Source organism: Telopea speciosissima, chromosome 4 (assembly GCF_018873765.1).
Source record: "Telopea speciosissima isolate NSW1024214 ecotype Mountain lineage chromosome 4, Tspe_v1, whole genome shotgun sequence".
Classification (NCBI taxonomy): domain Eukaryota; kingdom Viridiplantae; phylum Streptophyta; class Magnoliopsida; order Proteales; family Proteaceae; genus Telopea; species Telopea speciosissima.
In genome coordinates, this window is record NC_057919.1 from 60,507,466 (window position 1) to 60,520,678 (window position 13,213).

General features: G+C 40.0%; 1 protein-coding gene across 2 annotated transcripts in view; it reads left to right on the top strand.

Moving 5' to 3' along the window:
* The window catches only part of LOC122658370 (bifunctional 3-dehydroquinate dehydratase/shikimate dehydrogenase, chloroplastic-like), a 51,529-nt gene extending 38,721 nt beyond the window's left edge, over positions 1-12,808 (top strand). For both annotated transcript variants that reach the window (XM_043853297.1, XM_043853296.1), the window contains exons 5-11: positions 2,640-2,986; positions 3,336-3,399; positions 3,526-3,634; positions 3,714-3,857; positions 11,293-11,441; positions 12,400-12,562; positions 12,661-12,808. In XM_043853297.1, the coding sequence (XP_043709232.1) occupies positions 2,640-2,986; positions 3,336-3,399; positions 3,526-3,634; positions 3,714-3,857; positions 11,293-11,441; positions 12,400-12,562; positions 12,661-12,704 (1,020 nt within the window). In that variant the 3' untranslated portion in view covers positions 12,705-12,808. The remainder of the gene's footprint in view (positions 1-2,639; positions 2,987-3,335; positions 3,400-3,525; positions 3,635-3,713; positions 3,858-11,292; positions 11,442-12,399; positions 12,563-12,660) is intronic.
* The last annotated feature ends 405 nt before the right edge of the window (positions 12,809-13,213 follow it).

Here is a 13,213-nt window from a genome sequence, read left to right on the forward strand (position 1 = left end):
CTTCTCACTTGGAGGCAGCATACCAAATCCTAAGGTACCTAAAGTCCTCTCCTGGTAAAGGAGTCCTATATTCTTCACATAGTCATCTCCGGGTAGAAGCTTATACTGATGCGGATTGGGCAGGCAGCCCTGATGATAGAAGGTCCACCTCTGGATATTGCACCTATGTTGGAGGAAATTTGACTACTTGGAGAAGCAAGAAGCAGGCAGTGGTTGCTCGGTCAAGTGCTGAAGCTGAGTTTAGAGCCATGGCACAAGGTATTTGCGAACTTCTTTGGCTCAAAGGATTTCTCCAAGATCTTGGATTGTCAGTTGACCTTCCAATGAGACTCTATTACAATAGCAAATCCGCAATCAGCATTGCCCATAATCCAGTCCAACATGATCGCACCAAACATGTTGAGATTGATCGGCACTTTATCAAGGAAAAGCTGGAGCAAGGGGTCATCTGTGTTCCGTTTGTTCAGTCTAGTGATCAAGTGGCTGATATTCTTACAAAGGGAATTGGTAGTAAATTATGTTGTTCTATTGTTATCAAGTTGGGCATGTTTGACATGTATGCACCAACTTGAGGGGGAGTGTTGAATGTTCACGGATTACCCGTTGAACCGTGACCCGGACCCAGATACATTAAAGTGTCCAGGTTCATTATGCACATGTTGCACATGTGATTTGACTAGGATTTTATTTCCTTTATTGTAATGATCTCTGATTATAAATAAAGAGGCTGTGGGCACATTGTTCATAAGCTACTATTCAAGGATTTCAACAATGGGGCACCTCATCGATGAGTGGTTTACAAGGGTATCTTGGAGCATGACCTAACTCGACGAAGTCGAGTTCTTTTAGGACCGGGAGATTTGATGTAGTTAAATGTTAGGATAAATGAGGATATTTTTTCTTTTTTATTTGGAGTTATTTTTGTTAATTGGTATTCTTTATTTTATTCTTGTTTAGTAGTAATAGGAGTCCAAGTTAGTTTGAACTCTATATTTAGTTTTGTTTCAGGATAAGAATAGGATTGTTTTGGGTCTTTATATACTCTCTGTAACCATCGTATTAGGGAGATTGGAATGAATGAATTTGAGTTTTAATGTTGGCTGCCAAGATCTGAGGATGCACTAATCTATCTCCTCCCCTCAGATCTCCTCTTCTTGTCTCAGGTGCTATCCAATTTACTTTCTCTTATTCTTTTTTCCTTTGTTTTTATTCTATTTTAATCTTATCTCCCGCAGCTGGTGGCACTAACAGTTTGATAAAAGTGAGTCGGTCTCTTTTCGTTTTTCTTTCTACCCTTCTGAGATTTTGTATGGTGGTTCTTTACCAAAGGGCAACTGAAACCTGTAAACTTGGCTCCTGTTGTTACTCCTACAGTGAGAATTGAAGCCATAACCAGGTCTGGTTTGTGAACTACCATTCTGATCTGTTTCAATCAATTAATCTCAACCTATTACCTGATTATGGGGTCAGTTATTGGGTGTTTCTAAGAGGCCGAAGGGTTAGGAACTTAACCCTAAAGTCTCAGTTGGGATGGTCTCATATTGAGTGTGCTATCAAACCTGAAACGAATTTGGGTTACTGATGCTCAGATCGAGAGGTAGGGGATGACCTCTTCTTAGTATTTACAAATAATGACAAGTCCTTTGCATATTTTTTAAAATCCCCTCATTCTGAAATTATCTCATATTTGATTCCACTGCTGAGATTTAATATTTCAGAAAAATTGTTTCTGTTTCACCCAATTATTTTGAAATTCCAAAAAAAGTCCTAACGTGGGCTGAAATTACGGTTTGCCCATTCTCAAAATTGTTTCTGTTTTATCCCCAATCTAAAATTAAATTCTACTTTTCCCTTCTCTTTAACTTTAATTACTCGTACGTCCCAATTCAGTGTCTCTATCAAAAGGTTATTGTACCGTTCTGAATGTTTATGAAATTGCCATTACTCATTCATTTCGAGTTATCTATTATTCTTGTGGGCCCATGGCGATCCATTTTAAGGGTCTAGAACCTGGGACCGCATCAGGTTTATAAGGTTTAATTGACGTAGAGATTCTGGTTGGAAGTAGACAGGAAAAAAATTTTCCACTTGTGTTTCAATCGAGATTCCCACCCATCTTTTTTTGGTAAAAGATTTTCATCTATCACATATTTTTTCTTTGATGGACATACTTGTACTGGAATACTGTTGTAAGGGTATAATGGGAAATAGTGTGTTATAGGGTCATATGGGCATAATACGCTAGAATGTAAGGGCATACTTGTAATTTGGTTTTAAGAATCTATAACATAGAGCGGAGAGGAGTAGATCTCTCTCCAACTCATTGTCCCGATATTCTCTCGTCTTCTTCTTCTCCTTCCCCTACTTGAATAAGGGGTAGCTACATATTGGTACTACCAGAAAGTGGAAAATAATTTTCTTCCATACTGGATACTTGTTAAACTGAATTATGTAGCCCGTTTGAGGAAGTTGCTTCTTTGAGAATTAAAGCCAAAAAAAATTAATAATAATGATTAGAGAGGACAAAACAACATAACTTTTGATTATTGTGCTTCTAGAATTCACTGTGTATTCAGATGTTCTATGTTGTTATTATGTCTCTTACAATTTTACAGATGGCGCATTAATTGAAATTTCAGGTTCCAATAATTGGGCTGGTTATGAGTGAGAGGGGTTTGATGTCACGATTGCTTTGCCCAAAATTCGGTGGATATCTTACTTTTGGTACAATCAATGCTGGAATGGTTTCCGCTCCTGGGCAACCAACACTTAAAGATCTATTGGATTTATACAATTTCAGACAGTTGGGACCTGATACCAAAGTATTTGGAATTATTGGCAGACCAGTTGGGCACAGCAAATCTCCTTTGCTTTACAATAAAGCATTTAAAGCAGTTGGTTTTAATGGAGTTTTCGTACCATTACTGGTGGATGACGTTGGAAAATTTTTTGATGTATATTCATCTCCTGATTTTGCGGGATTCAGGTTCAAGCTCCTTCTTCTGATAACAACTTAAATTTAGTTTACATGATTAAGTGCTTGTTTAAATAAAAGTATATATTTTGTAGTCACTGTAGTCTTTGGCATGATGTTGATTGGTATGATGAGTTTTTTCCCCAATTGTTTATTCATTTTTAGTGCTAGTTGCTCTGTTCTTTGTTTTGTATGCTACTGGTTTCTCTGTATTCAATGTTTTTGTTTTCTAGAGTGGATTTGCTTCATAGATTTAGTTTTAGTCTTCAATGGTTATGCAATTTTCTTAAAGAATCATATTAGTAGAAATTCAGCGGTAATTTCTCATTACAATTTCTATATTGTTTAATTTGAAATGTAGCTGTACAATTCCTCACAAGGAGGATGCACTTAGGCGCTGTGATGAGGTTGATCCTGTTGCCAAGGTAATGTGAATAGATGACCCATCATTTGACTATCTAGACCTTCGAATTCTTTTGGTCTTGAGGGTGAATTTACTATCTTTCAAATGTCATCCCTGATTTATGTGTTCTGTTGACAAATCCTTACAGGCTATTGGAGCTGTTAATTGCATTATTAGGAGACCAAGTGATGGAAAGCTAATTGGTTACAATACGGACTATATTGGTGCAATTACTGCTATCGAGGATGGATTAAGAGGTTTTATTATGTCTTACAAGCTAATGGAGGATTATATCTAGACCTTATTGCTTAAAAATCTACTTATTTTATTTTACAGGTTCCCATCCTACAAACAATTCAAGTGGTTCACCCTTAGCTGGTAAATTGTTTGTAGTCATTGGAGCTGGTGGTGCTGGTAAGGCACTTGCTTATGGTGCAAAGGTGAAGGGAGCAAGAGTTGTAATTGCCAATCGCACTTATGGTAAGATAAATCGAGAATGCATCTCCCATGGTGTTTTTCACAAGAAGAAATGTTATATTATTTTCTTCATTGTTTCTGTGGTGAATAAACATCAAGTGAAAATTCATAAGATGTTTTTCCTACCTTTCTCAGTATCCACCATTAATTCCATCTTTAGCTCAGAGATTTGTTGCTGCAAATCGCCAAATCCATATCGCAGACTCATTAGGTTTTATTTTTCACCAAGAGAAAACCTTATTAGACCCCTCATATCTCTTAGGTTGTCTTAGATGTATATAGTGGTTGAAACAATTTTAGTGGAAAAAGGAGTAGGTCTTTACAGTGTTATGGGCATGTGGCTTGCCTTGCATCCAAGAACACCACTTCAATCAAGTGGATGCCCACCCTCCTTTTTTTTTTTTTTTTAATAAATGCATGTGCCTAATTGAAGCAAACAAGTTTGCAATATCCTGACTGTTAGTAATAAATTTGTTTACCCTAAAAGTATAATATACAATATCTTGTGAGAAACGATGACGAAATATGCAGTTTGCATTGCCTTATATTTTTCTATCATCCTTTTTTTATATGTATTTATATTTTTCTACCTTTTTTTAATGTATTTTAGAAATTTTATTGAATACCATGAGAAAACAATGCCTACTTCAAGAAATTATATATAGTACCAACCACATAAACCTCTTATATATGCAAAAAATAAAAGGATAATACAAAAGTGAGTAGGTATCTTGTGTTTTTTTTTTTCAGTTTTTACATGATACACAACACTATAATGCTCAAATTAATTTGTGGTAAAATTAAGTGGTGGGTGTTGAAATTGGTGTTTGTGTTAACCAAAATGGTAAATGTGGCCAAAGTGACTGAGATATTAATAGTGTTAGAGATATAGGGGCCAGAATACCGTAGGGGTATTCTGGTCCTTTTACTCTCTTTCCTTTGTTTATACTTATGTCAGCTATATAGGAGCATAAGTGTCTTATGTAATTCTCTTTTATTAATAAAAATAAAGGCTTAGGGAATCAATATGATTCACTTAAGCATTAAACCATTCTATTTCTTAACATGGCATCAGAGCAACGATACTTCTGATTTTCTTTCAAAAACCCCACCCTCCCATCGTGGTCTCTTCCCTTTTCCTTCTCTATCGATTTTTTTTCTCCCCCTTCTCCTTGCTTCTTCTCCTTCTCTAAGGGCAGCACTGCAGAGGTGATCACATGATCTAGTGGCTGCCCTTTCCCACCTCTTTTATTCCTTTGTTTCATGACCTAAACCTTTTCTCTCGATGGCTGCTGGTTCCCTATTGCGCTGATTAGAGTTTCCTCCTTTTTTTGGAAGATCAGTCCTCGATTTATTGGGACTGCTTCTCCTTCTTTTGGAAACACTCCTGCGATATTGGATTGCTCCTATCGAGACTACAACAGGTCTTCTTTTTTTGTTCGATGGCTGCTGCTGGTTCTTTCCTGCGGCAATTGAAGTTTCCAGATTTTTTTTGAAGATCAGGCCTTGTGCTTTATTGGGACTGTTTCTCCCTATATTGGAGACCCTCCTGCAACATTGGACTGCTACTATCGAGACTCCAACAGCAACTGAAGACCATATCTCCCAATCGAGACCTACTTTCAGGTTTTTTCTTCAAAAAATCCCTGAATATTCTCGGTTTTTGGGATTGGACTGCTTGCGGCTCCGGCTTCTTTTGGATAATTTTATTCTTCATCCAAGGCATTCTCTACAGTATATTGGACAGCGTGGATAAGCCTTCTTCAACAATTTTTTTGAATTTCCCTGCCCCATCGATCTCTGTTTTTTGGGTTTTCTTCCATAACCCTAAAACACTTGATATTGGGGAGGGCTCCTATTTTGCTGCTGGACAGATCTCTTCTTCACTATGGGTGACTCCACAGATATTTCAACTGCTACATCTGATCAGGTTAGCCATGACAAATCTGATTTCCGTGATCTCCATCCTAACCCTATCAAGTTAGACGGCAGTAATTATCTTCTATGGTCTCGATCAGCCTCGTTTGCTATTGCTGGACGTGGCCTCACTGGTTATATTGATGGGACTATCCCTATGCCGACTGCCCCTGGTACTGCCAAGACTCGATGGCTAGCCAACAATGGTCTTCTTATGTCATATTTTGTTGGTTCTATGAATTCAGATCTAGCCCAGGGATTTCTTCTACTTGATACCGTGTCTCAGATTTGGGCAGCCTGTAAAGAGACATATGGGCAGAATGGTAATGATGCTCAGGTGTATGAGCTTCGCAAAAAGGTCCTTCATACTACTCAAGGGGACCTCACGGTGTCTAAATATTATGCCACTCTCCGCCGCCTCTGGTAGCAATTGGACCATTTTTCAGATTATCACCCTGATACAGCTACCAACATCGCTGCCTATAAGAAGCATGTTGACAAGATTGGGGTGTATGATTTTTTGGCAGGGTTGAATGTTGAATATGACCAGATTCGTGTTCAAGTGTTGGGCCATTCCCCTTTTCCCACACTTGAACAATCCTATGCCCTGGTCTCTTCAAAAGAAAACCGCAGGACTGCTATGTTACATCCTCCTGTTTCGGACAGATCGGCTCTCCAGACTGCTGCCCAGGCTACTGCTGCCCCTCTTGGGCCTTTATCTGTTGGTAGTTCTCCTTCAGGTCCTATTACCTGTGACCACTGTTATAAGCCTTATCATACCAAAGACAAGTGTTGGAAGCTTCATGGGAAACCGGCTGACTTTGAAGCCAAGCGGGCTGCCAAGAAAAAGCCTAAAAGTAAGGCTAATCAATCTGAATCTGTTGATACAGCCCCGGCTACAAACATTGGTCTATCCAAGGACGATTTACAAGCTTTCCTGCGTATACTAAGGTCTTCCGCTGCTGCTGCCTCTACTACTTCCGCTGCCACTGCCAATTCCTCAGCTCCTTCAGGTTCATATTTTGCCCGGTCAGGTATCCCTTTTGGTGGTCATTGTGCTTCTGTAGCTTCACATCCCTGGATCATTGATTCTGGGGCTATAGATCACATGACTGGTACTTCTAGCTTATTTTATAGATATTCTCCCGCTTCTGGGAAAGACAAGGTCAAGGTGGCTGATGGTTCCCTTTCTTCCATCTCTGGAAAAGGAATCATCAACTGTACTTCCAACCTCCCTTTGTCTTCTGTTTTACATATACCTAATTTTACTACAAACCTCCTTTCTATTAGTAGTATTACTCGTGCTCTTCACTACAAGGTAACCTTTTATCCTTCCCATTGTGTTTTTCAGGATCTGGCGTCTGGGAGGACGATTGGATTGGGTAAAGTTCACAGTGGGCTGTATCTGCTTGATGATGGTCATCTTCCTTCATCGCTACCTTCTCCACTCCATCAGAACTCCTTGGTCTCTTCTGAACTTTACCAATGGCACTCTAGATTAGGTCACCCTCCGTTAGGAATTTTAGCGCATTTATTTCCATCTTTGGTCACCAAATGTAATAAGGATGATTTTTTTTGTGAGGCTTGTGTTCTGGCCAAACAGACACGTGCAACTTTTTCTTTATCTAATAAACGGAGTTCTTCTTGTTTTCATTTGGTGCATTCAAATGTTTGGGGACCTAGTCGTAAGACCTCTATTTCTGGCCATCGTTGGTTTGTGTCATTTATTGATTGTCATTCTCGAAATATTTGGATTTATCTTCTTCAGTCTAAAAACCAAGGTTTCTCGTGTTTTCAACATTTTCATAAAATGGTCCAGACCCAATTCCAGGCCACTCTTAAGGTTTTACGGAGTGATAATGGCACTGAATATAAGGAATCCCAATTTCAAAAATACCTTGCTGATCATGGGATTATACATCAGACTAGTTGTGTTGATACCCCGGCCCAAAATGGTGTGGCCAAAAGAAAGAATCGCTACTTATTGGAAGTGGCACGAGCATTAATGTTTGCTCGACATGTTCCATCCCAATATTGGGGTGATGCGGTTCTCACTGCCGTTTACCTTATTAATAGGTTACCTTCCCGGGTACTGGATTCCCGTAGCCCGTCTGACGTTTTACTTGGTGATTCCTCCTTTGTGGTTCCTCCCAAAGTCTTTGGTTGTGTCTGTTATGCTAGGGATACTCATTCCCCTGGCAAACTTGAACCTCGTTGGTTACGGTGTATTTTTTTGGGTTATTCTCCAACCCAGAAAGGATACAAGTGTTACCACCCCCCTACCCGCCGTACTATGGTCAGTATGGATGTGGTTTTCCATGAAACCCTTTCCTATTATTGCTCCCCACCTCTTCAGGGGGAGCGTTCTAGTGAAGATGCGGTTCATACTCTTGGGTTTCCCCTTTCCCCATCACCTATAGCCACCGACCATCACTCCCCGGCTGCTGTCCAGCCACCCGAGGCTGCTGTCCAGCCTCCCGTGGCTTCTGTTCAGCCTCCCGAGGCACCCGAGGCTGCTGTCCAGCCACCCGAGGCTGCTGTCCAGCCTCCCGAGGCTGCTGTCCCTTCACCTGCGGGGAATCCAATACAGGGGGAGATCATGGAAACAGATGGTGGTAATGTTCTTATTCAGGGGGAGTTGACTCCAGTACAGAGGACCATTCGTAACTTTCAGAGGACCATTGACAATTCCACCATTCTCACTTATAACCGGAGATGTTCTAATAGAGGGCAGAATCAGGCCACTGCAGCACCGATACCCATCCAGTTGCCGCCTCAGGATCCAGATCCTCCTTCTCCTGGTGAGCCCTCCTCTTCTGATCTACCCATTGCTCATCGCAAAAGTACCAAGACCTGCACTTTACATCCTATTTTCCGTTGTGTCATATAGTTCTCTTTCTCCCTCTTTTCGTACATTTGTTTCCTCCCTTTCTTCTGTTTCCATTCCTAAAAATTGGCAGGAAGCGTCTACAGATGGGAAGTGGAAGGCAGCAATGTTGGAAGAAATGAGAGGATTGAACAAAAACAATACGTGGGATCTTGTAGTTCTTCCTCCAGGAGAAAGACCAGTGGGTTGTAAATGGGTGTTTGTGGTCAAGCAGAAGGCAGATGGTACAGTAGATCGGTACAAGGCACGTCTGGTTGCTAAAGGCTTCACTCAGACGTATGGCATTGACTACCAGGAGACTTTTGCACCGGTAGCAAAACTTAATACTGTACGGGTATTGCTATCCTGTGCAGTGAATCTTGGATGGGATATTCAGCAGTTGGATGTGAAGAATGCCTTCCTCCATGGTGAACTAAAGGAAGAAGTATATATGGACGTTCCTCCAAGTTTTTCAAGTCCTGCTACCAAGGGAAAGGTGTATCAACTGAAGCGTGCACTCTATGGCTTGAAGCAGTCACCTAGAGCTTGGTTCGGTAGATTTCACAAGGCTATGTTGTCCGTGGGCTACCAGCAAAGCAATGCTGATCATACCTTGTTCGCTAAGGTTACTCTCCTCATAGTCTACGTTGATGATATTGTAGTGACCGGTAATGATGGTGATGAGATCAACAGGTTGAAGCTATTCCTTGGCCGTGAGTTTGAAATTAAGGATCTGGGGACTCTGAAATATTTTCTCGGGATAGAGGTTGCTCGTTCTTCAAAGGGTATATTTCTGTCTCAAAGAAAGTATGTCCTGGATCTACTATCTGAAACGGGGCTGCTAGGGTGTCATCCTTCAGCAACTCCCATAGAAGCTACGACAAGACTCAAGGAGAAAGAAGGCTCACCAGTTGACAAAGGTCGTTATCAGCGGTTGGTGGGCAAACTTATCTACCTATCTCACACTCGGCCAGACATTGCCATTGCAGTGAGTATGGTCAGCCAGTTTATGCATGACCCTTATTCTTCTCATATGGAGGTCGTCCTTCGCATCTTACGATACTTGAAGTCTACTCCAGGACAAGGGATACTCTTATCTCCAATTGGTCATCTGAAGGTTGAAGCATACACTGATGCGGATTGGGCTGGTTCAAGTGATAGGAAGTCCATCTCTGGATATTGCTCTTTTGTTGGTGGGAACCTTGTCACCTGGCGTAGTAAAAAACAGAATGTGGTGGCCAGGTCCAGTGTTGAGGCTGAATTTCGTGCGATGGCTCATGGTATCTGTGAATTGTTGTGGCTTAAGGGGCTGTTGCAGGATATTGGAGTTGCTGTCCAACTTCCAATGATGTTATATTGTGACAATAAGGCTGCCATAAGCATCGCTCATAATCCTGTCCAACATGACCGTACTAAGCATGTGGAGGTGGACAGACATTTCATCAAGGAAAAACTTGAAGCTGGCCTTATCTGTGTTCCCTATGTGAAGTCTACTGATCAGCTGGCTGATGTGTTCACCAAGGGGCTGCCTGGCAAAGTGTTTCATCCTTTTCTAGCCAAGTTGGGCATGTGTGACATTTTTGCACCAACTTGAGGGGGAGTGTTAGAGATATAGGGGCCAGAATACCGTAGGGGTATTCTGGTCCTTTCCTCCTTTTAATTTGTTATTTATTCTTTTACTCTCTTTCCTTTGTTTATACTTATGTCAGCTATATAGGGGCATAAGTGTCTTATGTAATTCTCTTTTATTAGTATAAATAAAGGCTTAGGGAATCAATATGATTCACTTAAGCATTAAACCATTCTATTTCTTAACATATAGGTATGTCAAAGTTTCACTGAATTATTGTAATGACTATGTCATGCTGAGTACCATTTTTCTTTCTTTTTTATTTTTTTTTTAATTTTTTTTTTGGGGGGGGGGGAGAGGAAAAAGAGAGAACTTCCTATTCGTGGATGCTCACCTCGAGTAAGTTTAAAAAGATTGTTTTTACTTATCATTTATTTGTCAATAGTTTCATCATAACTTTTGTAATTATGTTTATCATACTTCAATCTGCAACTGTATAGATGTGTTACTATGTAAGTCATGGGCATCGGTCCTGTACTGAACTTGTTGGACAGCTAGTCACCAAAATGGGTTGAGTTGGCATTTAACTCTCCAAACTCCCTATATTTTCGTGATAATGAGTGTCAATGTTGAGTTGACATAATTTTTCTAACTATGTTTATCATGTGTTGAATCTGCAACTGTGTAGATGTGTTACTACGTAAGTCATGGGCATCGGACCTGTACTGAACTTGTTGGACAGCTAGCCACCAAAATGGGTTGAGTTGGCATTTAACTCTCCAAACTACATATATTTTTGTGATAATGAGAGTCAATGTTAAGACCTCTTAGAAAAAGAGACAACATGGCACTTCACCAATTTGCCGCAGCTTGTTTCATGCATTTGTATTAAACAATTTGGAATACTTAGTCAACTTATAGTCAGGCTGTACAACCAAGTACCCAGATACAAAATGCATGAAGCCCATGAATCCAGGCATTTATCAGTTTCTTTTACCATGATAATGAGAATATTTTTTTTAATTAAACATTGATTTGTGCTCGTCCTGTTCAATGGTGATTCATTTTTTTCTCTTGACCACAAGACCGAGCTAAAGAACTGGCTGAGCTGATGGGAGGAGAAGCTATCTCTATAGCTGAATTAGAAAATTTCCATCCAGAGAATGGAATGATCCTTGCAAATACAACAACTATTGGAATGCAGCCCAAAGTAGATGAGACTCCCATACCTAAGGTTTGTCAGTACACCTCTTTCCATATTCCACATACATCACTACCTCTTGTCCATATGAGAAATGCATATCTCCTAGTCATTTTTATTCCATGTATCTGACATGACAAAATGTGTATTTTCGTTAGAAGAATCCTGGGGAATTTTTACCCAAGTAGGAAAGGAATGGTGGTTGGGTGGATCAAGTTAGAATGTTTAATGCACCCACCCATCTATTATTAAATGGCAGGAAGTAGGCTTGTTGGAGCCTAGCCCATATATATATAATTGGGGGGGAAAGGTTTTGATTTTATTTCAGGGATAAAGTGATAAACTATATGGTTAAGAGATTTGGGCACATTTTGATTCCCCCCTCCCCTCCTTTTTTGCTTTTAATACCTGTGACGCTCAATGGAATATTAGTTAGAATCTTAGACTTGTGAGATCAAAAAAATACAGGACAAATTAGGACACAAGTAAGAGAGAAGATACAGACCTAAAGGAAGGTTGAATTTCTTGAATTTGGTTGTGTTCTTTTCTTCTTAGATAGTTTGCCCAAGTCAGAGGAAGGGATGGTTCAATCTGATTTATGACACATAATGGTAAAGAACATGGGTTGGGATTAACCAATATGATTTATGACACATAATGACAAAAACATGGGTTGGGATTAACCAATATGTATGACACTGTGAACAAGGTGCCTAGCACACTTGGTAGTATGTGGTGTGTGTAAGCCCATTGCTACCAGGAGGTCTTGAGTTCAAGTCTCCTGGTTCACATCTCCCCTCCCCCCATAGAATAGGGTAGAGTAGGACCTATCAAAAAATATATATATGTATGACACATAATGGTAAAGAAAACTTTGTGCAGATCGTTGTAACCAAGTGCTTTACCTGTCATGTATAAGCATCAACTTTGCTTGTCTTCTCTGTTGATGTAAAAATTCTAGAAAAGTGAACAGATAGTATGTTTTTTGCAGCGAGCTCTGAGCTCATATTCTCTAGTTTTTGATGCTGTTTACACCCCAAAAATGACCCGACTCTTGAGAGAAGCAGAAGAGTCTGGTGCCACCATTGTTTCCGGGTTGGAGATGTTCATTGGGCAGGCATATGAACAATATGAGAGGTTCACAGGTTTGCCTGGTAAGCTGGAAAAACAATCTTCTTTGAGACAACTTTGAGTTTATTTTCTTGTCCAACTCTTGTTCTTTATTTGATTCTTTATCATTCTCCAAGTGCAGCACCCAAGGAACTGTTCAGGGAAGTAATCATGACAAAAAACTGAGTGTATTTGTTCAGCCCTTGTTAAATAGTCTCCTTGCAGCTGAAACCCTTTCTAATTGTAATTTATTTGTTTAATTTTGGGTTGTGTAGAAACTGTTAGTTCCCGCTGTTTTATTGTCTAGCACCTCCCCCCCCCCCCCCCTTCCAAAAACAAAAGCTCTCCTCTTACTAGTTTTGTTGGCTTCAGAAGTGTATGGTAATTCTTCTGTTTTCCCATTGTTAGCAGAATTTCAGATATTTGCCCTAAAAAAATTGAATCAATCCCCTTCCCCTTTTCTTTTCGATTTTCAAGTTGTTCCACATGTATCATGTTTTTTTTCCTATGTCGGGAGTTGGGTTTAACAATGAATCTATGTGGGAAGAAAACCTCTACTTGGTTCTTGATTTTCCTGTATTTGCCTTTGCCTATGTAGGGGAAAACTACATAGCATTCAGGGGAAATGATAATCAAAGCATATTCTAAGAATATTTCCACTACAGTGACTTTGAACTCCAGAATGTTTAGGAAGC